Genomic DNA, 24,368 nt, shown 5'->3' on the forward strand with positions numbered 1-24,368 from the left:
TTTGTTTGTGGCCACCCTTTTGCGGGATTAAGGCATATAGATATAGAGATGGATATAGCAGAATAGCAATAATGTGCAGAAATAAACTCGTAAGGTGACAGATCCTCCTTAGCCGATGAGTTTAACGGGTAAAGGATTAACGCTGTCGGGGGGGGGGGGGACGTCAGTTTTTGTAGTCTTGCTAGCCCAAACAGATTTTATCCCGTTTATATATATATATATATATATATATATATATATATATATATATATATATATATATGTGTGTGTGTGTGTGTGTGTGTGTGTGTGTGTGTGTGTATTAGACCGCAGGGTTTACTTGCTGACTTACTCAACCCTTTCATATCGAGGGGGTTGTCTAGCTGTAAACTCTCATCTGGGGTAGGAGGATTGAATAAAGGCATTACACTGTCGCAGGGGTAAGTCTTCCCTAAGCTAAATAAAATCATCCTCTGACTGAAGGAATATCGAACTCAAGTTCGAGATGTCTTTTCTAGGCTGAATATCGCCTAGCAGCACAAGAAAAAAAAAAAAAAAGTGAAGAGATTTAGCAGGTGGTGGAGATATCACGTTCACATTCACAGGAAGCAGAGCATCTCATTCACGCAAACTTGAATGACTTACATGAGGATGGCATTCACACTCACTTAAACCATTCACTACTGGGGGTCTCTGCCCGAATAAAAGTCACCTGCGTGTAGGAATAAAATATGTAGTGCCCAAATACATGAAAGGAGTAGGTAGTCATTTTATTATCCTGCATTTACGATTTAACTTGAGTCAAATCGTCTGAATAGCCAACGTACTGAAGGGGTTAGGGCATTGCAGTTCCTTGGAGCATACGGAGATTAGCTTAAAAATCCCTCTGCTAAAGTTGTAGATAAACCAGTAGTACAAATAGCCTCTTACTTACAGTGTTCGTGTTTCAGTGTGTCCTGTATATTATCCATTATTGACCGTTGGAACATCTTTATTCCTGATAGTTTAGATTGTAGAATGTGGGTGAGTTAAATAAGCAAGGATTATAAGGAACATCTTAGCAAGTCTAGCCAGGGCAGGTCCTAAAGTGACAAACATACGACGAGATATTTGTTGTAACTTAGATTAGTCTTTGATGGAAGGACAAGGAAAAGAGAGTGCAGACTATGTCCATAGTTGTTCTTCGTCCTACGAAAACAAATTATAGCTACGAGAAGACATTGATGCTGAGTCAGTTTGTGAATCCGGACTTAGACTGGCTTAAGTCCCGACGGTGAGGATGGTAATTTATACATATAAAGTTCATCTCTTATTACACTGTGTCCCCTATTATTCGGCTGCGTCTATTTCACTCTCATTCCTCCCTGACGCATTATACTATCAAAGGGAATCATCCAGGGACAGTGAAATATACCAGTTCTCTATATCAGCTTAGGAATAATAGCTATGTAGCTGGGGAAAATGTTAAGTAGAAGAGGTAAAATATTAGGCGAACTTTTTTCCTTACTTGTACCATATTCTGTGTTGAGTGCATGCGGTGATACATCCCCCCCCCCCTCTTTCTCTGTCTCACACACACACACACACACACACACACACACACACACACACACACACGGACTTATGTTTTATTTTATTGAACACCACTTATAAATGCAAACTGCAAGGCAGTTGCAGGGTCATGGTTATTGACATCTTATATAAGATGCCTCCTTTTCAGATGTGGAACCACCAAGCTTACCTTCCGTATAATACAGACATTTGATTTAGACCATACAAGCATGCAGTCTACTATCTAAGCACCACAGTACTGACATTTAAACTATATGATCAATAAACTTAGGTGTAATACAGGCATTTAACTCATGATTTAACCTCCAAAAACTTATCTTACTTATAATATAGGTATATATCCTAAGGTTTAACTCACATAATATATCTTACGCAGAGTCAGTGTAAGGGGGCGTCGTTCTGTGTGTTCAAACTTGGCGCCGCGAGTATCGATTGGACTCCATCTAGTGGCAGACAGAACAACCCTACAACACATCTGTCAAAATGGCTCTCAAGGAATTAGTCGGCAAAAGTGAGTATTTACATATGATTTTGACTCGTTTACGCTTTCCTTTTGAGTATGTGAATGTTTCAGGCAGACTGTGGTGCGAGATAAGGACGTGTGAGAGGTGCTGGAGGTGTGTAATAGGTGTGAAGGATGAGGGCGGGCACGGGGGTGTATCGAGCGTCGTCTGCTGCGTCTGTATGTTTTGTATTTTCTCGTTCACTTTCCCCTACGATGCCTCGACACTGGGTTGTAACACACTCATGCCATTCTGTTTTATGCTGTAGATGATGGGATGGTTTACTGTTTATCGTATTATTCTGTATAGAGTGTCATAAATTGCACTAGTAGTTTGTCAATATTTTGACAACTTAAGATTGTTGGTCATGTGAGTGTGATTCACTGACCAGTATTTCACGACTACAAACCTTTACGTGCATTATGTTTCATTTCATATTATGAGGAACATAGCAAACCGGATAAATTATTGACAAGTTCAGGAAATGAGTCAAACGAAAGTTGGGTTGGGCAGCCTGGCTTGGGAAGTGATATTTTCCATGCTTTATTTGGGCAGTGGCATATTTTTTGCTTGTTCATTATGTTTCATTTCATGTTGTGGGGGACATAGCAAACTGGATAAATTATTGACAAGTTCAGGAGGTTTGTCAAATGAAAGTCGGATTGGGCAGCTTGGGAAATGATATCTTCCTTCTTTATTTGAGCAGTTGCATATTTTTTGCTGATTTTAACAGAATATCGTCTGAGTATTACAGTATTTAGTATATTACCGGCAAGAATGGACTAGGACGTGTCATTACAACTGGTGGGTTGATGAGTACAGAGGCGTGTAAAGGACAATAGTACACCAAACCGCAATAGACCTAATGGTCCTTCCAGGGCAGTTATTATAGAGGGAACTATGACTGTGATATATAATTTTATGAGCTGAAGATAAGGATAGTAATGTAAGAATTGTTGGTAAACCATCCAAAAGAGGGTAGGCCTATTGGTGAGTGGATGTTGTGGTGATTTTCATGTTGCAGTGAAATTTGATTATATATAGTGGAGTACCATTGTAGGTGAAACTGCAGGAGAGCTGTCATGCACCGAATTTATGGTTGTATTTTTTTTTTTTTTTTTTTTTTTAAATAAACAATACATGTAATAATTATTATTGTGATTGATTTAAAAAGTTGCAGAAATGCCTCATTTTGAAGGTAGCAACTATACGACCACATCAGTTTTTCACACAAACCTTTGCAAGTGACCACCTACCATGTTGAACTTTCAGAAAACAACGAAAGATAAACTTGTTGTTTTGGACAGTCAAAGACACGCTGATGATTTTTACTTTTTTTTTTTTTCCATCTAACCTAACTTAGCCAAAGTACAGTATACTATCCTAACTAATAGAACTAGTCAACCTAACCTTACTAAGCTAGCCTAACAATCCCAGCCAAAGAGTGAGACTCCAAATCTTCAGCAATACCCAGAGGAAAATGATACTTTAATCAGTCAAGGAGGAAATGAAAGAACTCTAACAATAATACAGTGTAATGAGCTACTTTTTTATTTATTCTTGTTGCTCTCTGACAGTTTTATTGAGTTTAATAAAGGCCTTTCATAGTGATGGGGTTTGTTTAACCAGTACCGTATATAATCTATCCTAAACTGAATAACATTGTCAGGAGATGTTAGAAGAATAAAATTGAAAATGTGCCCCAGATTCCATATGTTAAATCTGTTGTAATATTAAATGAATGAAAAACAGCTGTGATGACAAGAAGAAAGAATAGATGAATGAGCAAATAATAAATGGGAGGAACAAATATAATTACTCTACCTTTATCATTATCAACATCTGTTACCTTTGATTTTAATCCTTCAACCACTGTTGTTGTTGTGGCCCTATGCTCATCAGAATATGAACTAAGTGGACTTCAAGTTGAAGTTAAGTTCCTCATGACATCCATTACTCTCCTCCCAAGGGAATATTGGTGCATCTGCATGTCAGTGTCCCTCTCCAGCACCTCCACCTGCTGTATTAGGGTTCAGTGTAGAGTGAAGAGTCTTATTTCTCTTTGTACTGCCAGAAGGTCATATAATTTTTATGTTCTTTATATTTGCATAATGAGTTACTGGTACACTATTAACTTTGCATGAAGCAGAATGAATTAAAGTTGCTCCTTAGATTTTTTAAAAATATGTGGGTAAGGAGTTGGTGTGTCCAAATATATTCAGAATCCCACTTGCAGATGCGAGTGCTCCATATTGCACAGTGCCCTGTAATTCTAAAATGCCTAGAGGTACTTAACTTGCCATAAGGTATTTTATAAGGAGAGGGGTTCTGATTTTTTTTTTTTTTTTTTTTTTTTTTTTTTTTTTTAATGGACTCTTGGCCTAAATGCCATGCTGTTCAGTTGCTGTTGGAAGAAGTAATGTCATATGAAAAAAAATAAAAAAAAAAGGTTCATCAGATTTGCTTGATTAAGCTATGCTATATTGAGTACATTCATGATGGAAATATGAGCACATTAGTAAAGTTCATACTTTAAATATGAAAAATGGTTTATGGTTTCTTTCATTAGACCACATTGCAGAATCCCTGTCAGTACCAGTACATGCTGAACATTAGTAGTGTGGACATGTGTGGGGTTTGGGAATGCACAGTGCATCTAAGTAGGAGAGGGTGCATAGTTGTGCATCTGTGTATGGGAAAGGTACCAGTTTCCCCATAAAAGTTAGGGTGAGAGCCATCTTATCTGTATACCTGTTGGCTATGAAGGTTATGTCCTGCTAACCAGGTTAGGGGAGTGTGTGTGAATTGTTTTTTATAGTTACCCGACAACTAGTTAATACACTCTCGTCTTCAAAAAATGACATACCTTGCATCATGTCAGTTTTTTGCTGTGCATGATGAAGTTCTCTCCTACCAGGATTTGAATACAAGCTCATAAGGTGACAGGTCAGACCTGATGAGACGTAAATGAACATTAAGTTACCAAAATCAGTTTGACAACCTGATTGGCCCTTATCTGGCCTATTTGAACCTCAAGTGTTGTGAACAGACCTTGCGGGGCCTAGCCTAATTGTATGTGAAGACTAAAGTGGCTTTTTTTTTTTTTTTTTTCCCTCCATACAGGTACCCCAATTTAACTTAAATGGTTGTGGTCCCCTGCAAATGACACTTCTTAGATTGGCCTCTGGGTTATATGCATGTAAATTAGGCCAGTCAGCAATATGGCTTCAGTTTTAAATGTTGTTTTCTTGTTGCTTACCATAATGCAGGTGGGAAGTCAAGCAAATGCATTTGTTTGTTATTACTTGCCCGACTTTCATTTCGGTGTCGCACTTTCACTAGTTAGTTGGAATTAGGTGATTACGTGTCATACCAGCCGTGTGTTTAACTCCTTCAGTACACTGAACTCCTTTGTGGTTAATTCTTAATACCTCCAAACAGTTTTATTTTTCTTTTATGTGAGTGATTTGGAACTGGGAATGCCTTATAGAGCAACAATTAGCACCTTCATTACCAGTTGGCTATCTTAATTGCAGATTAAATTTCATGTGAATACTGTATTGTATTTTGGACTCACGGTGTTGCAGATCGTTAAAAAGTTACAATGGTATTTTGTTCCTTGTCAGAAGAGACTTCTGTGCAGTATAGTATGGTACAAAAATTAACTCAGTGAACTTCAGGTGAAATGACATATTTACTATTAGTGTAAACTAAATTTAGTTAACAAAATTGCAGTACTTATCTTTCATAGTACTGTATCAACTTTAGGCTATACTCTTTAGTGACCTTCCCCCCCCTCTCTCTCTCTCTTTCTCTCTCTCTCTCTCTCTCTCTCTCTCTCTCTCGTGTGTGTGTGTGTGTGTGTGTGTGTGTGTGTGGTGAGTCTCTTTGTGAATGGAGCCTCTGGGTCTGAGGTGTTGCCTTGGAAACAGTGACGCCAGCAGTGGGAGGAACGGTTACCATGGAAACGCTGACGCCATCACTTCGCCATGGTTTTACACATGCAGTTTTTTTTTTTTTTTTTTTCTCCAGTGTTAGTTCAGCATAGTGGATGGTGACGTCAGGATTTTACTCATTGCAACCTCCAGACAGTTGTCACGGAAACGGTGACGTGGGTGTTAGTCATCGGCGCCTGATCAGGCAAGGGGGGAGGGATGACGACTGCGATGTAATTTTTCTCATTCGGCGATTGTTACTATTACTATTATTATTATTATTATCATTATTATTATTATTATTTTTATTATTATTATCGATCTTCCTAGCTTTTCCTTTTTCTTCTAAGCTTTTTTTTTTTTTTTTCATTACCCTGACGGATTATGTACGCTACTACCAGACGGTTTTATTCAGCATAGATAATTCAGACTGGAGTACAAGTAGTTGCCTCTTTGTTTCTGCTACCATCTTACGGTTTTACATATCGCAGGGGAGACTCTTCAACCTGTTAGAGTTAAATAGAATATAGCCTTCATTAATAACTTCATTGCGATATTTTTTTTTTATCACTCGCCCTGCCAGGCATATTTATTCACTCTAAAATATGATGACGTATTTTTTAACTTATTCTTGCTGTTCATAAAAGTTCTTGTCAGTTTAGGGGACATGTTTGGAATGGGAGGGTTGGCAGCTTTCATTAACCCCATTGTTGCTGAAGAGGGAAGCCTTCATGTGGTAGCACCGATATGACTGGGAGGAAAAGTGCCCGGTTATACAAGAATCCCTCAGCTACTTCCCTGTCCCCCGAGAGGAGAATGATGGACTGCAGAAGAATAGCGTTTCAGATTAACTTTAGACCACCACCACGACCAGCAACAACAGCATTACCGTAACCGTTTCATTATTCGAGGTCCTTCCAAATTTGAATAAGAGCGTCAGGCGATAACCAGAAAAAAATAAAAATGAAAAAGCGTCATCGTGGTGAAAGGGTTGAGACGGCGAACCAGCCAGACAGTTGCCAGGGAAACGATGACGCGGATGTGATGCCCATTGGTGCTTGAATAGTCCTGTGACCGGCGGAGTGATGACGTCAGGTAATACACATCCATTCAGTACGAGGATGGATTCTTAAATTCTCGCTACACCCAGACGATATTTATTAAACTTGAGAGAGATTTTTCGAATTTGAGGTGTGTGATGTAGAGCCCATTCTTTAGGAGGACGTGACGTGTTTTTATAGGTGGTTCTTGCTTGTTCCAGACGATTTTATTCAGCATAGGCGAGATTTTGTGCAATTCGATGACATGGCTTGATTTTAGATTTGATACTTGCTGCCTCCACACGATTTTATTCAGCTAAGGAGAGACTTCGGATTTGCAGCGTTGCAGTATAGCCCTCGTCAACACCTTCGCCAACAGAGGCCACCCACGTAAGCTGAATAAAATCGTCTGAAGATATGAAGAATAAAATGGAGAATACGTCAGCAGGTTGAAGGGGCTGATACAGGCCATTGAGTACGAGGAGGTGTATTTTTTATTTTTCACCAACTTGTCTTGAGAGGATTCACACACACACACACACACACACACACACACACACACACACACACACACACACACACACACATCTTAAACTTCTTATTAACGTACCACACAATGGGATTCCGGAAACTGAATTCACACACACACACACACACACACACACACACACACACACACACACACACACACACACACACACACACACTTTTCGAAGGGGTGGGATTAGTTACAGCCTTCACTAGCTTCACTACTGGGAGAGGGGTTTGTCTTAAGCTGAATAAAATCCTGTTGGCAGCAAGAATAAAATAATGAATTGGTCACCGTAATAAGAGGTTTACACAGGAGACGGCCTACTCCCATTGGTTTATTTTATTCTCACTCACGAGCTCTGTGATGGAGGAAAAAGGGGGAAAGAGGGAGAGAGTAGGACTAGGGATGGAATGGGAAGAGTAGGATTTGTCAGTAGAATAGAAAGATGCAAGGGTATTAAGTGGTGTGTAGATGATGATGATGATAGCGATGGAGATTATGATGATGATAGCGATGAAGATGATGATGATGTATGGATAGAGGTGGGCTATGTGAAGGACGGAGGTGTGTGAGGCAGAAGTGTGGAGTGGAGCGAATGGTATAGGTGGAAGAGCAAGGTGAGTGAAAGTGGTGGTGTGGGAGGAATGAAGACGTATAGATGATGATGATGTGTTGATGGTGAAGTGGAAAAAACCTTGGTATGGGTGAAAGTGTAAGTTGGTGATGGTAAATTGTAATGGAAGGTGTTTGGGTCATAATGACAACGACGACGACGACGACGATGATGATGACGAAGTGGTTTGAGTCTAGGTATGGTTAAAAGTGTGAGTGAAGGTGGTGGTTATTGTGGAAGAAGTGTGAGGAGATTAAAGGCGTAGTGTGCATGATGATGATGCTGAAGAAGAAGAAGAAAAACAAGTGAATGGAATCGTGGTAGCCTGTGAGTGAAAGTGAAGGTGATGCTGGTGGTGGTGGAGTGTGAGGAGAATAAAGGTGTAGGGTGGATGAGGCAAGATACGTGTGGAGGTGGATGATTATGCGGGTGGAGGGAGGCGTGTCCATGATGGTGGTGGTGGCAAAGTTACCGTACCAGAAAGTTGAGAGAGTGAAAGCGAGGAGTTGGGGGGCGTGGGGGGGTAGTGGAGTAGGTGGGCGAGGAGAGGTAGGGTTAGGCTACGTTTAGAAGGATGTGGGTGTGAAGGGATAGGATTATAGGAGTGCGTGGGTGTCAAGGGATAGGATTATAGGAGTGCGTGGGTGTCAAGGGATAGGATTATAGGAGTGCGTGGGTGTCAAGGGATAGGATTATAGGAGTGCGTGGGTGTCAAGGGATAGGATTATAGGAGTGCGTGGGTGTCGAGGGACAGGATTATAGCAGTGCGTGGGTGTCAAGGGATAGGATTATAGAGAGTGCGTGGGTGTAAAGGGGTAGGATTATGAAAGGATATTAGGTGTGAATTTAGAAGTATGTGAGTTGGGTTATAAAATTTTATGGATTGGGGAAGAGTGTGGATGTCGATTATAGAAAGGTGCTGGTGTGATGAGGTAGGATTAAATTTGTGGGTGTGGAAGAGTCGGATTGTAGGAGGTGGGTGCAGTGAGGAAAGATTATATTAGGATGTGGACGAGGGCTGTAGAAGTGAACCCACGTTGACGAGGAGAGGCAGGATTAAACAGTAGGAAGGTGTGGGTGTGAAGAGGCAGGGTTTTTGGTTAGCCAAAAAAAAAAAAAAAATAGGAGCGAAGTGAAATGCTTAGGCGTGGGGATGTACGGTACGATTATATAGGTATGTGAATGTGGATTTAGAGATGAATATGGGTTATAGGAGACATGGGGTTAGTTGGATAAATTAGCTGAGTGCGTGGGAGTAGGAGAGGGGGAAGGGGTGCGTGGGAGTAGGAGATGGGAAAGGGTGCGTGGGAGTACGAGAGGGTGGGGTGCATGGGAGGAAGAGAGGGTGGGGTGCATGGTAGTAAGAGAGAGTGGGGTACGTAGGAGTACGGGAGGGTGAGATGCATGGGAGTACAAGAGGTTGTGGTGCACGGGACTATGAGAAGGTGGGGTGCGTGGGAGTATATTTTTAAAGAGTGGATGCGTGGTCGTGGGAGAGGGGATTGGGGTACATGGGAGTGAAAGAGGCATGGGGTGCATGGGAGTGTGGTATGCAGAATATTTTTTTGTTTTGTTTTGTTAGAAGTGATGGAATGTGATGTGCATGCGGGTAGAAGAAAAGGATCAGGGTGCGTGGGGATAGAGGGGGTTAGGTGCGTGTTTGAGGTGAACTGTTTGTGTGAGGGATTGGTAGAGTACGGTATTGATAGTATCGAACTTATGAATGAGGTTGAAATAGCTGCCGTACACGAATGAGTTTGTGAATGGAGGGTGGAAATTGCCAAGGTGGTGATTGGTAACGTGTGTGTGTGTGTGTGTGTGTGTGTGTGTGTGTGTGTGTGTGTGTAGGTAGGTAGGTAGGTAGGCTTTATGAACGCACGGGGAGTTAAAGGGTATTTGAACGATGAGAGATTATGTGTAAACTGCTGTTGGTAAATTGCAGGTAAAAGGTGAAGAGTGACTGTGTAGGTGTGTGTGGGTGGTGTGTATGTACGGTATGTAGGGAGATGCGTAGGTTAGTTTTGTGTGTGTGTGTGTGTGTGTGTGTGTGTGTGTGTGTTTGGGTGGTATGTGATCTTGGTCATATGTGGGTGGGGAGCGTTGTAGCCCAGTTGTGAGCAGATGTGAAGATGAGGTGTAAGCTGAGATGCGCGCACACACACACACACACACACACACACACACACACACACACACACACACACACACACACACACACACACACACACACACACACATCCCCTGATGATTGTGGTATGGGATGAGCATAAACGAGTCCATTTGAAAGCTGGGGTGGTTGTAATTGCCCTGCTTTCATCATATATTACTTTTGGGCGTCCAGGGGCGGATTCAGATAGAGTGTGGGGGGGGGAGGGGGCTGGATTGGATCGAACTTCCCCCCACCCTCCTCGCCATTAGACCTTCATTCTAGGATTTTTGTTTTCTGCTGTACTGTACTTTGGTCAGTATCTTACTCCTGTTCGTCGTCTTCATCATCACCATCATCATCACCATCATTATCATAAAAAAAGTCTTCGGGAGTGATGAAGATGAATGTGGTTTCTTTTTAACATTATACGGTAACTTGTGGGCATTTATCTTTGAATACTTAACAGCATTTTTTCCATCAAATTAAAAATATATTTCTTTAATCAGACACCTCAAAAATGCATATCTGACTACGATTAAAAAAAAAAAAAATACTAACAGCTTCAGTACTGGAAATTTCGTTTTGTAGTTTTCATCCTGCTGCCAGAGAGAGAGAGAGAGAGAATCTTCCTAAGCCGAATGAAATCGTCTGCAGGGAGCAAAACTAGAAATACGTTATCGAACTGAAGGGATTAATGAAGTTTTTATCCGAGTTTCCAGTTTATAAAGAGTCTGCTATGCTGAATAAAACCGTCTGGAGGAGATAAGAATAAAAAAATATGAGGTCGTTGTGAATGGGTTAAAGAGAGCAAATATTCGCGAGTATTTCATCCCCATGTTGACTCTTGCTATTTTTAGCGAGTCAGTATCCGGTCCCAAAATAGTAGGATACCATATTTAGAGTGGAAATCATGGCGTGTATGTATTTATGTATGTGTGTTTGTCTTCCTGCTTGTCTGCCTGTCTGTCTTCTTTGAGTGTCCGAATGTCCATGTCTTCTTGTGTGTCTGAATGTCCTATGTCTTCCTGTTGGTCTGCCTGTCTGAATGTCTTCCTGTTTGCGTATTTGCTTTTCTGTGTCTCATCTTGTTTGTTCGTGTCACCATCTTTGTGTGTGTGTGTGTGTGTGTGTGTGTGTGTGTGTGTGTGTGTGTGTGTGTGTCTGCGTTTGTCTGTGCATCCTTCTGCTTGTCTATCTGCCCGTGTCTTCCCTTTTGCCATTCTTCCTGTGTATCCTGTGTGTGTGTGTGTGTGTGTGTGTGTGTGTGTGTGTGTGTGTGTGTGTGTGTGTGTGTCTTCCATTTTATTAGTGTGTGTGTCTTTCCTCTTATCTGTGTGTGTGTCTTCCGGTTTTTCTCTGTGATTTACTGTTTGTCCTTCTCTCTATCCGCGTTTTCCTTGTCTGTGTCTGTCAGCTTTTCTTCCTGCTTGTGTTTGTCAGTCCGCGAGTCTTCCTGCTTGTCATTCCGTCTGTCATCGTGTCTTCCTGCTTTTCTATCTGGGAAGGATGTTGAGCCTTACTGTTGTCCTGTTTTGCTATTGATCTGCGAGAAATAAGCTGCAAAAGGACGATACTCTTGGCCAAGTTAAGGTGAAAGAACTACAACAAGACAGAGGTGGTAAGGGAGGGTCGTAATCACAAATGCGTCACCTTCCACTGATAGGACTTCGATTTCCAGGACGAGGTAGTGATGGTAGTTTCTGCGTCCTATGTAATGCGCAAGTTTGTTGTATACGTGTATGGAACTGGCACAGTACAAGGGAATATTGATTTGCAGGGGAATATGAACGTCGAGGGTAATTTAAACGTGGTAGGGATACGATCGAGCTAGGGAATATTGAGCACAGGGAAATATTACTTTGGTGTATTACGTATTATTGCGGACACTAATATCGATCCCCATCCCTACGATAAGTAACGAGACTGTGAGCGATGACTTTCGAAGTATACCGGCATATAGTAATGTCGCTCATCAGAACCCAAGAAGCTTTTCAAAGTATTGTGAAAGAGTTTCATAACTGTTCATCAGAATAGTGGATCGATATTACTATCCGCAATAGGAGTGTTGGTGTGGTTGGGAATATTAATACATTGAATTGTTAACATACTGTACAGGACTATATTAGCTTTTGCGGGTGATGATAACATACCGTACTGGGGAATATTGATGTACAATCATGATCACTAGTGTTTCTGTTTAATCCTCGTGGCGAGAGAGAGGAGAAGACATGATTGGTCTTTGGCGAATGGATGTTGGCGGCTCAGGTTGTGTGTGTGTGTGTGTGAGAGAGAGAGAGAGAGAGAGAATGAGAGTGTGTGTGTGTGTGTGTGTGTGTGTGTGTGTGTGTGTGTTACGCCAGTATCTGTCCCCTTGGCCTTTCTCCAACCTTGTCCCCCCACATCCCTCTCGCCAGGAGGATGGGGGTAGAGAAATGAGTGATCGTGCCATACGCGTCAAGAAACCGATATGACGGAGATGGGAAGTAAATCCTGTAATCTTTATTGCGTCACCTCTTACCGATAAAAAAGACGTTATTCGAGATATGAGAAGGCGGTGGTCTTATCGTTCCTGGCTATAGTAATACTCGTTAAGTCGTACTATGGAATATTAACGCACAGGGAATACAAACAGGGGTGATAACGTGAATGCTCAAATAAACTACTAAGTCAGATGTGGGGCCTGAAAGTTGCTGTCGTGTCACTTGGCACCGAAAAGACTATGTGACACACTTAAGTTTATGATGGTAGTGGCTGTGTTATCATTCTCGCCTCCGGTAATGTTCGGCTTATCTTCTTACTCTTGTCAGTGTGAGATGTAAACCCTGTCCCAGTTATGTTTTGTGGCGTGTATACCTTGTGTTTGTGTGTGTGTGTGTGTGTGTGTGTGTGTGTGTGTAGGTTGTGGAAGAGACAAGCTCTGTGTGTGTAGGTTGTGGAAGAGACGAGCTGTGTGTGGGGGGAGGGGATACACACCGGTCTTCGTGGGTGTAGGTGGTCATTTTCTGTGCCTCTGTGTATAGTTTTTCTTATATTTTAGTAGTTTTTCTTATTTTTTGCTACCACTTGTCGATTATATTATCTTAGCAAATACCTCGTACTGAACAGGTTAATATTGCTTGTAGGGATATATGGTGTTCATGAATGTTGTTCATAGTGTAGAGGGCAGTGACTTTTAACTCTATCAGTGCTATAGCACACACACACACACACACACACACACACACACACACACACACACACACACACACACACAATCATAAGAGCGCGTGGGACGTCATACCAGCGCTGTCATATCACCAAATGACCCTTTCCTTCCACCCGTCCCTTCCCTTCCTCCCTCCATGCCTCCTGCTTCCTCTCCTTTTCTTTCCTCTCCTCTCCTCTCCCCTCCTCTCCTCTCCCCTTCATTTCTTTAGCCTTCCCTTATCTTTTTTTTTTTTTCCCCTCCGCTGTATCTTTCTTTTCCTTCCCTTTCTCCCTCGCTCTTCATCCCAACTTTCCCCTTTCCTCTTTCTCTTTCACTCCCCTTCCTTCATATTCTCCCATTCATCCTGTCTGCCATCTTTGTTTCCCCCCTCTCTCATCAGTTTCCATCTCGCCCCATTTCCCATCTTGCTTCCCTCCCCCTGTTCATTTCCCCTCCCCTTCTCCATTTCGTATTTCCCCTCCCCTCCTCCTCTTCATATTTCGGCCTCCCCCACTCTCCTCTCCTCCCATTCTTTCTCTCCCCCCTTACCCCATTTCCTTCATTCCATGTCCCCCTTCTCCTTCCTTCATTCTCAGTTCTCTTTAATATTTCTGTATTTCCTGTTTCTCCCTCCTCTTCTTCATTCCCTCTCCCCTTCCCCTTCACTTCTTTTAGCCGTCCATTTTTTACATGTCCCCGTACACTCCCATTTAAGCTCCATGCCATTTTCGCCTTTATTTCATTTTTCTCTTTCACTTAACAGATTTCGTTCTTTGACCGTTGTTTTCCCTCCTTCCTCATTATCTTCTCTTAATTATTTTCCTCCCCTCTCCATTCTCCTCTCCTCTTCTCCATTGTTTTTATCACCTTCTGTATTCTTCCCTTTTCTTATTATTTTCTAGCTTCCCCATTTTCTTCATTATTTTCCTCTTCCCCATTCTCTTCGTTATTTTCCTCCTTCCATACTCCTTCTTCGCCCTCCCTTCTCTTCCTCATTGTTTTCCTGTATTCCCACTCGCTCTCCTCCCTTTCCCGCTCAGTTCTTCCTTTTCCTCAATATCTTATCGTTTTGGCCCACTCTGCTTCCCCCATTCTCTCTCTCTGTCCCTTTTCTGACATACCTTTCAGCCTCACCTTACGTTTACTATCTCCATGTGTTATTCCCCCTTCTGGCTTGCTTACCCCCCCCCCTCTCTCTCTCTCTCTCTCTCTCTCTCTCTCTCTCTCTCTGTCCACGTTCTCTATCCCACTCTTTAGGTGCTTTAACTACCTACCGTACTTCTATGTCGTATGTCCTCCATCTCCCGTTCTTCCCTATTTCAGCCCCTTTCCGCCCCCCCCCCCTCCCAACACTTCCAACCTTTAGCCTCTCTTCTGACCTTTTCATTCCTGTTTCAGCTTCTCTTTTCCTTATTTCAGTCTCTCCTACCATTAATTCCAACCTTCTTCGCATCTCCTTTTATCCTTGTGTGTGTGTGTGTGTGTGTGTGTGTGTGTGTGTCTGTGTGTGTGTGTGTGAGAGAGAGAGAGAGAGAGAGAGATAGTTGCATTCTTATACCATCTGCCGATTCTCATATTCCTTGTTATCAGGTCTTCATCCTGTTTCTCTCAACCCCTCCACTACCAGCTGCGTGAAATCGTCAGGCGGAAGCAAGAACAAATAAATGATAATATAAAATAATAAATAATAAGTGACGTCATCGAGCTGAAGGGGGTTAAATTGTGTTCAGCCTTTCCGAGTTCCAAGGACACGCCCCATTTCTCTCTCTCTCTCTCTCTCTCTCTGATTCCCCTCACGTGGTCCCTCGTCGATTCCCCTCGCTTTCCCTCCCCCCCTTTTCCTCCATCACCCCCTCTCACCGCCCCTCTTTCCCCTCTCTCATCGCCTCTTCACCCCTTGTCTCGTAGCCCCTCACCCTTTCTTCATAGCCCCTCACTCCTCTTTCATTGCCCCCTCACCCCCTCTTATAGTCCTTTGTCCCCTCATTCCCAGCCCTCTTCCCCTTCCTCTCTCAGTCCTACTTCTTAAACCCCTACAATAAACCCCCTTCCCCTTTCTCTCGCAGCCCTTTTCAACCCCCCTCTCTCAGCCCCCTTTCCCCCCCCTTTGTCTCACTCCCCTCGACCCCCCTTTTTCATCTCCCTCAACCCCCTCTCTCTCAGCACTCATCGTCCAATCTCTTAGCCCTTTCATGGCTCTTCATTCCCCCTCATGGCTCCTCTTTCCCTCTCATCGTCCTATTTATTTAGTATAATTGCTCTCTCCCAGTCCTTTTTTTTTTTTTTTTTATCAACCTCCTCTCATAGTCCCCTTTCCTCCCTTTCATAGCCCTTTTCTTCCCATTCATAGTCTCTTTCCTCACTCATGGCATGCTCTTCCTCCATTCATAGCCCTGTGATCTTCCTTCTCGTAGTCCCTTTCCTCCCTGTCCTCACTCATGGCACCCTCTCCCCTCTCATTGCCCCATTCTTCACTCTCCTAGTCCCGTTCCTCACACTCATAACCTCCCTCTCATAGCCCCTTTCCTTCCGCTCATCCCCTCTCCTTCCATTCATGTCACGCTCTCCCTCTTGTATACCGTTTCTTACCTATCATAGACCCTTCTCTCTCATGGTATCCTCTCCAGTCTCTTAGCCCATTGTTTCCCTTCCCCTTCTCCTACCCCAATTTCTCTTTCATAGCCCTCTTTCCTCTTTTAGCCCTCCCTTCTTCTGTCTCCCCCATCCCTCCTCTCTCTCCCAGCTCTTCCCTCTCATGGATCTCCCCCTCTTTTAGCCTGCCCCCCCCCTCTCCCTACCCCCCTCTCATGGCTGTCCACTCCCCCCCTCCCTCAGCGTGTGGAAGCGTTATTGATCAAAGGAGGACGCCAAAGACTTCGTTCGGACCCTCTGCGTTGATCCCGACTTCGGCCCACCCCAGCACTCGGCGCCTCTCTCCCTCTCTCTCCCTCTCACTCCCTCTCTCTTTGTTGCCGCCTCGATGTCCGCGGCCCCCCCTCCCCTCTCGTTCCCCCCCTCCCCTCTCGTTCCCCCCCTCCCCTCTCATTCCCCTGCCCACCACCCACCCCTTCCAGCCTTCTACTCTATTCTACCCAAACACGCCAATCTCACTTCCTACTGTCTAGTGATTTACTGAATCCCTACTCTACCGTTTACTCTCACTTCCTTTTGACATCTGCCCTACCCATCCCTGTCCTGCCACCCACGCCCACCTCCCTTCGTCCCTCGTGCCATACACTTCCCTACATTTAGTATATTTCTCCAACCTCATATCCTACCCTGACCCACCTACCCTACATTTGCTTCATTCCATCACCTCCCAGACTTACTTATACCCTGCCTTTACTTCTGCCTTTTACACTACCCAACCCATCCCTCCCATTCCCTTCTCTATCTTACCCACCTCCCTTGTCTTCTCATGCACAATTCTACTGTACCCAATCGTCATTTTTGTCCTCCAGCCTAGAACGTTAACCAACCCTACCTTGCCCAGATTCTCCACCTTCCTTCTTTCCTCACTTTATCTTAACCTAACACTACACAATATCTTCCCATCCTACCCCATCCAATCCCCCTCCCTCCTCTGTCCCCACTCATCCTCCTCTCCTACCAACCCACCCACACCCACCCCAACCCAACAACCAAACCATCCTTCTTTCTTATGCCGTATGTTTGTTTGATGTTTTCCCCTTTTCATTTTTTTTTTAATTTACATTATTTTCTTTCTTTATTGCGTATGTTTTTGTGCCAAATTTATATATTTTTTTTCCACTCAGGCCTCAGTAATCCAGTTTCCCTAATAATAATAAATTTCCTTCGATTTGTATTAGCATTTTACCCTGTGTATTTTTTCTTTTTTTTTTCCTATTGATATATATCCGTCTGCCTCTGGTTCCCTATTTTTTTTTTCCTCATTATAATAAATTTCCTTCAAGTTATTTTAGTGTGTGTGTGTGTGTGTGTGTGTGTGTGTGTGTGTGTGTGTGTGTGTTTTGTTCAGTCTTCCTTTGTTCTGTTTCCTCTTTGTCTCCACTTCCTTCCATCGCTCGTCCTACTACTCCTCTTGCTTCTTCGTCATTCTTTCTTTCGTTGCTTTTCGTTTTATTTTTTATTCGTTTCACGTCTTTATTTCTTGGCTTCTGTAGTTCCTCTGTCACATTCTTTTCCCTTCCTTTTCTTCCTCCTTTTCTTCCCTCCCCATTTACCCTTTTCCCCTCTCCTCATCTTCTCTTCTTCCTCCCACTTTTTCCCTTTTTCATCATCTTTTCTTACTTGTCTTCCGTTCCACCACCACTTTACTGTTACATCTTGTCTTTTATTTCATTATTAAGGTGTTTCTCTCTCTCTCTCTCTCTCTCTCTCTCTCTCTCTCTCTCTCTCTTCGCTGGTTTTTCCTATCCCCCTATCCATTACCATATCCTTGCATTTTCTTTCCCTTTTCTCCTCTCTTCCCTTTTTCCCTTCCCCTTTTCCCTATCTTTTTTCCCGTTTGTCTCGTCTTTCAGTCTTTCCGATCATTTTCCTACTGTCTTCCTCTTCCACTCCCATCTCCCTCCCCTTCATTCTCCCCCATCCCCCTCCTTTCTCTTCCCTCATTTTCTCTCCTTTATCTCTTCTCATGCCCTCTCCTCCTGCCCCTCCTCCCTCCTCCTGCCCCCCCTCCCTCCTCCTGCCCCCCCTCCCCTCTTTTCCCTGTCTTCTTCCCATCCCCCATACTTTCCTCCTCTCCTCTCCTCTCCTATCTTCGCCTCTCCTCTCCTTTCCACTGCTCCCACCCACAGAATCCGTATTTATATCTCCCTTCCTCCCTTGTGCCTCATCTCCCTCCCTCGTGTCTCTCCCACCCTCCTCTCTGTTTTCCTCCCCCCCTCCCTGTAGTTGCATCCCCAGTGTGAACTATAATCAGAACGAGGACGTCTGTTTGTTAATTCTTACTACCACCAGGCGATTTAATTCATCTTAGAATATTTAGCAGTGATTTTTTTTTTAATTATCTTTTTGAAGGCTGCATCTAACCTTACCAGTGTGAGAATCTTCCCTCAAAAAAAAAAAAAAAAAATCGTCTGGAAATAGCAAGAGTATATTAAAGACGTCCTCGCCCTCAAGGAGTCAAGTGTCCCTTCATCCCCACTCCACGTCTACTTCAAACTCCTCTTCCCCCTCCTTCGTTTATCTTCCTTGCCTGCTATCCTTTCCTTCTCCCTTTTTGTTCTCGTCCGCCCGTTCTTTCTCCACTGTCCTCCCCTTTTTTCTCTTCTCCCCTTTTTTTTTGTCTCGTCTCCTCTCATCCCCCTTTTCTCTCCTGTCGTCCCCCATTTTCTTTCTTCTCACGCCCTTTTTCTCTCCTCTCCCCCTCTTTTCTCTGCTTTCCCCATTTTTCTCTCCTGTACCCCTCTTTTCTATCCCCTCCCCATCTTTTGTCTCTGCACCCTCTCTTTTGTCTCCTCTCCCCCTCTTTTCTCTGCTCTTCCCATTCTTCTCTTCTGTACGTCTCTTTTCTCTCTCCTCTCCGCCTCTTTTCTCTCCTCCCTTTTCTTTCTCCTGTCCTTTCCTCCCATTTCTCACCTTCCTGTCACGCATCTTCCACCTTGTCTCACTCTTCCCTTCACCTTCTTAGTTTCCTCTTTCCTTTATTTCAATTCCTTTCCCTTTACTTCCCTCTCCCCCCCTCACTTCCCTGTCTCTCCCCTCCCACTGCTTTCCACCCTATCTTAGTTCTCTCTCTCTCTCTCTCACACACACACACACACACACACACACACACACACACACACACACACACACACACACTAAATCTACCCATTTTCCTCTCCCCACTCTCCCGTCCCCCCACACCCACTCTACTCTCCTCGTTTCCACTGCCACATGCAATTTCTTCAACTCTCTGTCTGTCTGTCTGTCTGTCTGTCTGTCTCTCTCTCTCTCTCTCTCTCTCTCTCTCTCTCTCTCTCTCTCCCCCCCCTACTCTTTATTGTCACTAACCCCTCCCCACTTTTCACTTCACCTTCCCATCTTTCCGTTCACTCTTTCCATCTTTTATATATTTATTTTTATTTTTTCGTCACCCTCCACTTTACGCACTCTCGTCCCCTCTCTATCTTAGTCCACTCCCCCACCTTTTTTTTTCCTCCCCCTCCCGCCCTCCTCTCTCCTATCTCCTCCTCCTCCCCCCACTTTCCCTCGCCTTTCCCCCCCCCTCCCTCTGATCTCCCAATCTCACTCTCCCCCATTGTTTCCACGCTCCCCTTCTCTAGTCCCCACCGACATCTCTTCCTCTCCTTCCATTTTTTCCCCCAGGCATACAGACTCTCCTCCCCTCTCTCTCTCCTTCCCTCCCTCCAGTTTCTCTCCCCTTCCCTTCTCTCCAAAATCTACTCACTGCCCCCTCGCTCCTCCCCCTCCTTGCCTTTGTAGTTTCATCCCCCTCTTCGTACTTACCCCTTCTCTTCCCCCTCCTGTCATCTCTTTTCGGTCTTCTTTCTTTCCGTCCTTAAAATGTCTTGACCATCCCTCGCTATCCACTCTCTCTCTCTCTCTCTCTCTCTCTCTCTCTCTCTCTCCCTCTCCCAGCTTCCCTTCACTTTCCTTACCCCTTTATTTTTTTTTTCTGTCTCTCCCCCGTTCTCTATCCTCTCTTCTTCCCCAACCCCATTTTCCATTTCTTTTCCCCTCTTCTTGCTTCTGCCTTTCCCCTCCCTCCCTTCCTCTTTCCCAACTACACTTTCTATTTGTTTTCTGTCTCCCCCACCTTCCCACTTCCTTTCTCCCACTTTTCCCTCTACCCTCTCCCACATTTTCCTCCACCTTTCCTCTCTCCTCCACCCTCCTTTTTTTCCCTTCATTTACCCTTCCACCCCCATCCATTCCTTCCAGTTTTTACCCTTTCCCTTGTTGTCCCCCTCCCTTGCTCTGCTCTCCCCCTGCCCATTGTCCTCGCCTTCCCTTGCCCTTTATCCTCGCCTTCCCTTGCCCTGCTTTCCCTTTGTCGTGTCCTTCCCCTTCCCCTGCCCATGCCTTGCTCTCCCCTTGCCCTGTCCATCCCATTCCCATGTCCTACGCTTCCCCTGCCCTGACTTCGCCTTCCCATGCCTTGCTCCTCCCCTGCGTTGTCCTTCCCCTTCCCTTGCCCTGCTCTCCCCCTGACCTTTCCTCCCACATGATATGTTACGGTAGTTCAAAGGTTCAGGGAGGACACGAGGCTTCAGTGACCTTGTTTCACGCCCGTTTTACTTCGTTTTAATAGTTTACTCATTTACATTCTCCATCCCAAAATATTTATCACTTATTACTGTTATTTCCCTCATTTACACTCTACATCCCCAAATATTCATCCCTTTGTTAATTCACTGATTTACATTGTCCACTCCCAGAATATTCTTCCCTCCCCTCCTCGATAGCTTCCCCCCCCCCCACCCTGACTGCTTCTTGTCCGCATCGTATAAGTCTAAAATTTCAAGTGCCAAATGGAATATTTGGTCGATGTGGATGCGGGGTTAATAGTTGTGGTAGTAGTTGTAGTCAGTAGTAGTAGTGGTGGTGTTGGTGGTAGTAATGGTGGTTATATTATAAATTGTGTTATTATTATTATCATTATTACTATTACTATTATTATTATTATTATTATTATTATTATTATTATTGTTGTTGCAGTTTGTTATTTGTTTTTGTGAGTAGTAGTAGTAGTAGTAGTAGTTGCAGTTGCACGTTACCAGTACTGGTATTAATGTAAACAATATTGCTGCTAGGCAGCAGTAACCTAGTTGCGGTGATTCAATGCCCCACGTACTCCAATATAAAAATCTGGCAGTTTATTTTATTTACTTATTTTATCTTACTAGCCTTGGAAAAATGTGTAATCCCCATCCCCCCCCCCCGCTCTCTCTCTCTCTCTCTCTCTAATTACAGTATATATCTATCTTTAATCAGACTACCAACACAGAAGAGTGGAGGAGAGGTGGAGAAAAGTGTGGTGGAGGAAAGTGGTGGTGATGAAGGTCCCTAGAGAGTTTGTAGTTGACTTGTCCAGGGAGGGGAGAGTTGGGGGAGGGGAAAAGGAGAGAGGGGAGAGAGGACAGATTTGGATGAGGGGAGAAGAGAAGGGAGAATTGGTTAGGGGAAGAAGAGAAGGGAGAGTTGGGTGTGGGAAGAAGAGATAGAAGAGTTGCGTGAGAAGAGAATAGTGGGGAGTGAGGGGAAGATGGAGAGGGGAGGGTGAAAGGAGAGTTAGTGGAGTAAGAAGAGAGTTGAGTGAGTTAAGAGCTGAATTTGAGTGAAGGGAGAGTTGAGTGAGGTAAAGAGACAATTGAGTGAGAATAGACGAGTGAGAGGGTTGACCACAGCTGTCCCTTTTCGTATATATAACATCCCTCTTCCCCTCCCCCTCTCTCTCTCTCTCACACACACACACACACACACACACACACACACACACACACACACACACACACACACACACACACACACACACACACATTACCCGGAGTGGAGAGAGTGCTGGTGCGGGATGGGGGTCGCTGCATTACAAGGACATAACACTAAATTCAGCTCCTTTCCCTGAGTCCAACTACAACAACACCTTGGCCTTTAATCCGATGGTCTATTCTTGCTACTCCCAGACGATTTGATTCAGATTAGGGGGGATTTAGGGGGATTAGTCTTATATTTTGTTCTTACCATCCAAGGATTTTTCTTTTTATTAAGTTTAAATGTATTGAAGGGATTAATGAAGACGGTATCTGACCCCTTCGTTTTGAAATCTCTCCTGAGCTAAGGAATGTGGTTTGGAGGTTGGAAGAAGAAATTGAGAGAGAGAGAGAGAGAGAGAGAGAGAGAGAGAGAACTATACCACAACAAGGTCTTCAAGCTTTCACCCCCAGCGGACCCGTATTCTTAGCACCTGTATTTTGGTTACGTTAAAATGCCAGTTTTCTTGTGCACTTTTGTACAGTATATGTAAAGTGGAAATACCAGTTTTCTTGTGCACTTTTTTTTTTGTACATACCAAGTGGGAGCCTAAAGCTGTATTAATAGAAAGAATTGGTGTTTTTTTTTTTTTTTTTTTTTTTTAATGGCTCTCTTTTGCCTTGAATGATTGAGAGGCAGTCTTGAACTTAGGCAAGTGAATACCCTAGAGTTTTGCTGCCAGGGTAGATTATTAGCCTCTCGTTATTTCTGGAAGGGTAGATTATAGCCTCTGTTATTTCTGGAAGGGTAGATTATAGCCTCTGTTATTTCTGCAGGGGTAGAGTATAGCCTCACGTTATTTCTGGAAGGGTAGATTATAGCCTCTGTTATTTCTGGAAGGGTAGATTATAGCCTCTGTTATTTCTGGAAGGGTAGATTATAGCCTCTGTTATTTCTGGAAGGGTAGATTATAGCCTCTCGTTATTTCTGGAAGGGTAGATTATAGCCTCTGTTATTTCTGGAAGGGTAGATTATAGCCTCTGTTATTTCTGGAAGGGTAGATTATAGCCTCTCGTTATTTCTGGAAGGGTAGATTATAGCCTCTGTTATTTCTGGAAGGGTAGATTATAGCCTCTCGTTATTTCTGGAAGGGTAGATTATAGCCTCTGTTATTTCTGGAAGGGTAGATTATAGCCTCTGTTATTTCTGGAAGGGTAGATTATAGCCTCTGTTATTTCTAGAAGGGTAGATTATAGCCTCTGTTATTTCTGGAAGGGTAGATTATAGCCTCTGTTATTTCTGGAAGGGTAGATTATAGCCTCCGTTTTTTTTTTTTTTTGGAAGGGTAGATTATAGCCTCTCGTTATTTCTAGAAGGGTAGATTATAGCCTCTGTTATTTCTGGAAGGGTAGATTATAGCCTCCGTTTTTTTTTTTTTTTTTTTTCTGGAAGGGTAGATTATAGCCTCCCGTTTTTCCTGGAAGTTTTTAAAAATCCATTGCATTGAGGGATTAAACACCATGTAGCCGAGTTTTCATTATTTTTATTTATGTGTGTGTGTGTGTGTGTGTGTGTGTGTGTGTGTGTGTGTGTGTGTGTGTGTGTGTGTGTATTTGTTTTTATGCACCTGTGTATGTATGTGCTTGCGCGTGCCTACATGATGTGTGGTAGTGGTGGCAGAGCAGAGGATGCGGCCAGTTGACGCACATGCTGGTCTGAATTGATAGGATGGAGGCCAGAAGGATGGGTGGACGAGGATGGTGGAGAAGGGTAGATGGAGTGAAGAGAGAGAGAGAGAGAGAGAGAGAGAGAGAGAGAGAGAGAGAGAGGAGGGGTAGCAGAAGGATAGGTAGAACAGGAATAGGATTGGTGGAGAAAGGGTGGATGGAGTGGTTAGAAGAGGGATAGAAGGAGATCAGAGGGGATAGGAGAGAGAGAGAATGAGATTACTAAAGAAAAAGAAAATTACAGAGATAAAATGAACGATGAATGTACAGGAATGTGTTTATTCGTGCCTAAAAGGTGGAAAGAAAAGAAGGGAATACTCAGTCTCTTGCCTCGTCACGTTTACTTATTAATGGAGTGTCAGTCAATTTCAAGATGCTGCCCTTGAGTACGAGGTTGCGTTTTCGTCTTTAACCTGCAAGTTATAAATAATCCGCCTTCCTTAACCTCATCATGATCGGAACAAATCTAGTATTGTTTTTCGTTAGTGTTAGCCTGTGTAGTAGGATTGTGTGTGTGTGTGTGTGTGTGTGTGTGTGTGTGTGTGTGTGTGTGTGTGTGTGTGTGTGTTTTAACCCTTACATTCCGGTGACTTGTCTTGATGCCGTCAGACGATTTTATTCAGCATAGGAGAGAGACATACTTGGAATAAATAGGTTGTTTGTGTGTGATATCGGGAGTAGAAAAATTGAGATTGTTATGGGGTGAGAGAAAATACTGGATAGATTGG

General features: G+C 43.6%; 1 protein-coding gene across 2 annotated transcripts in view; it reads left to right on the forward strand.

Moving 5' to 3' along the window:
• Nucleotides 1–24,368, forward strand: part of Rop (Syntaxin-binding protein Rop) — a 57,306-nt gene that overhangs the window by 1,407 nt on the left and 31,531 nt on the right. For both annotated transcript variants that reach the window (XM_080267800.1, XM_080267801.1), the window contains exon 2: nucleotides 1,928–2,062. In XM_080267800.1, the coding sequence (XP_080123926.1) occupies nucleotides 2,035–2,062 (28 nt within the window). In that variant the 5' untranslated portion in view covers nucleotides 1,928–2,034. The remainder of the gene's footprint in view (nucleotides 1–1,927; nucleotides 2,063–24,368) is intronic.

Source organism: Coenobita brevimanus, chromosome 25 (assembly GCF_032717465.1).
Source record: "Coenobita brevimanus isolate Jiangsu-jjx chromosome 25, ASM3271746v2, whole genome shotgun sequence".
Classification (NCBI taxonomy): Eukaryota; Metazoa; Arthropoda; class Malacostraca; order Decapoda; family Coenobitidae; genus Coenobita; species Coenobita brevimanus.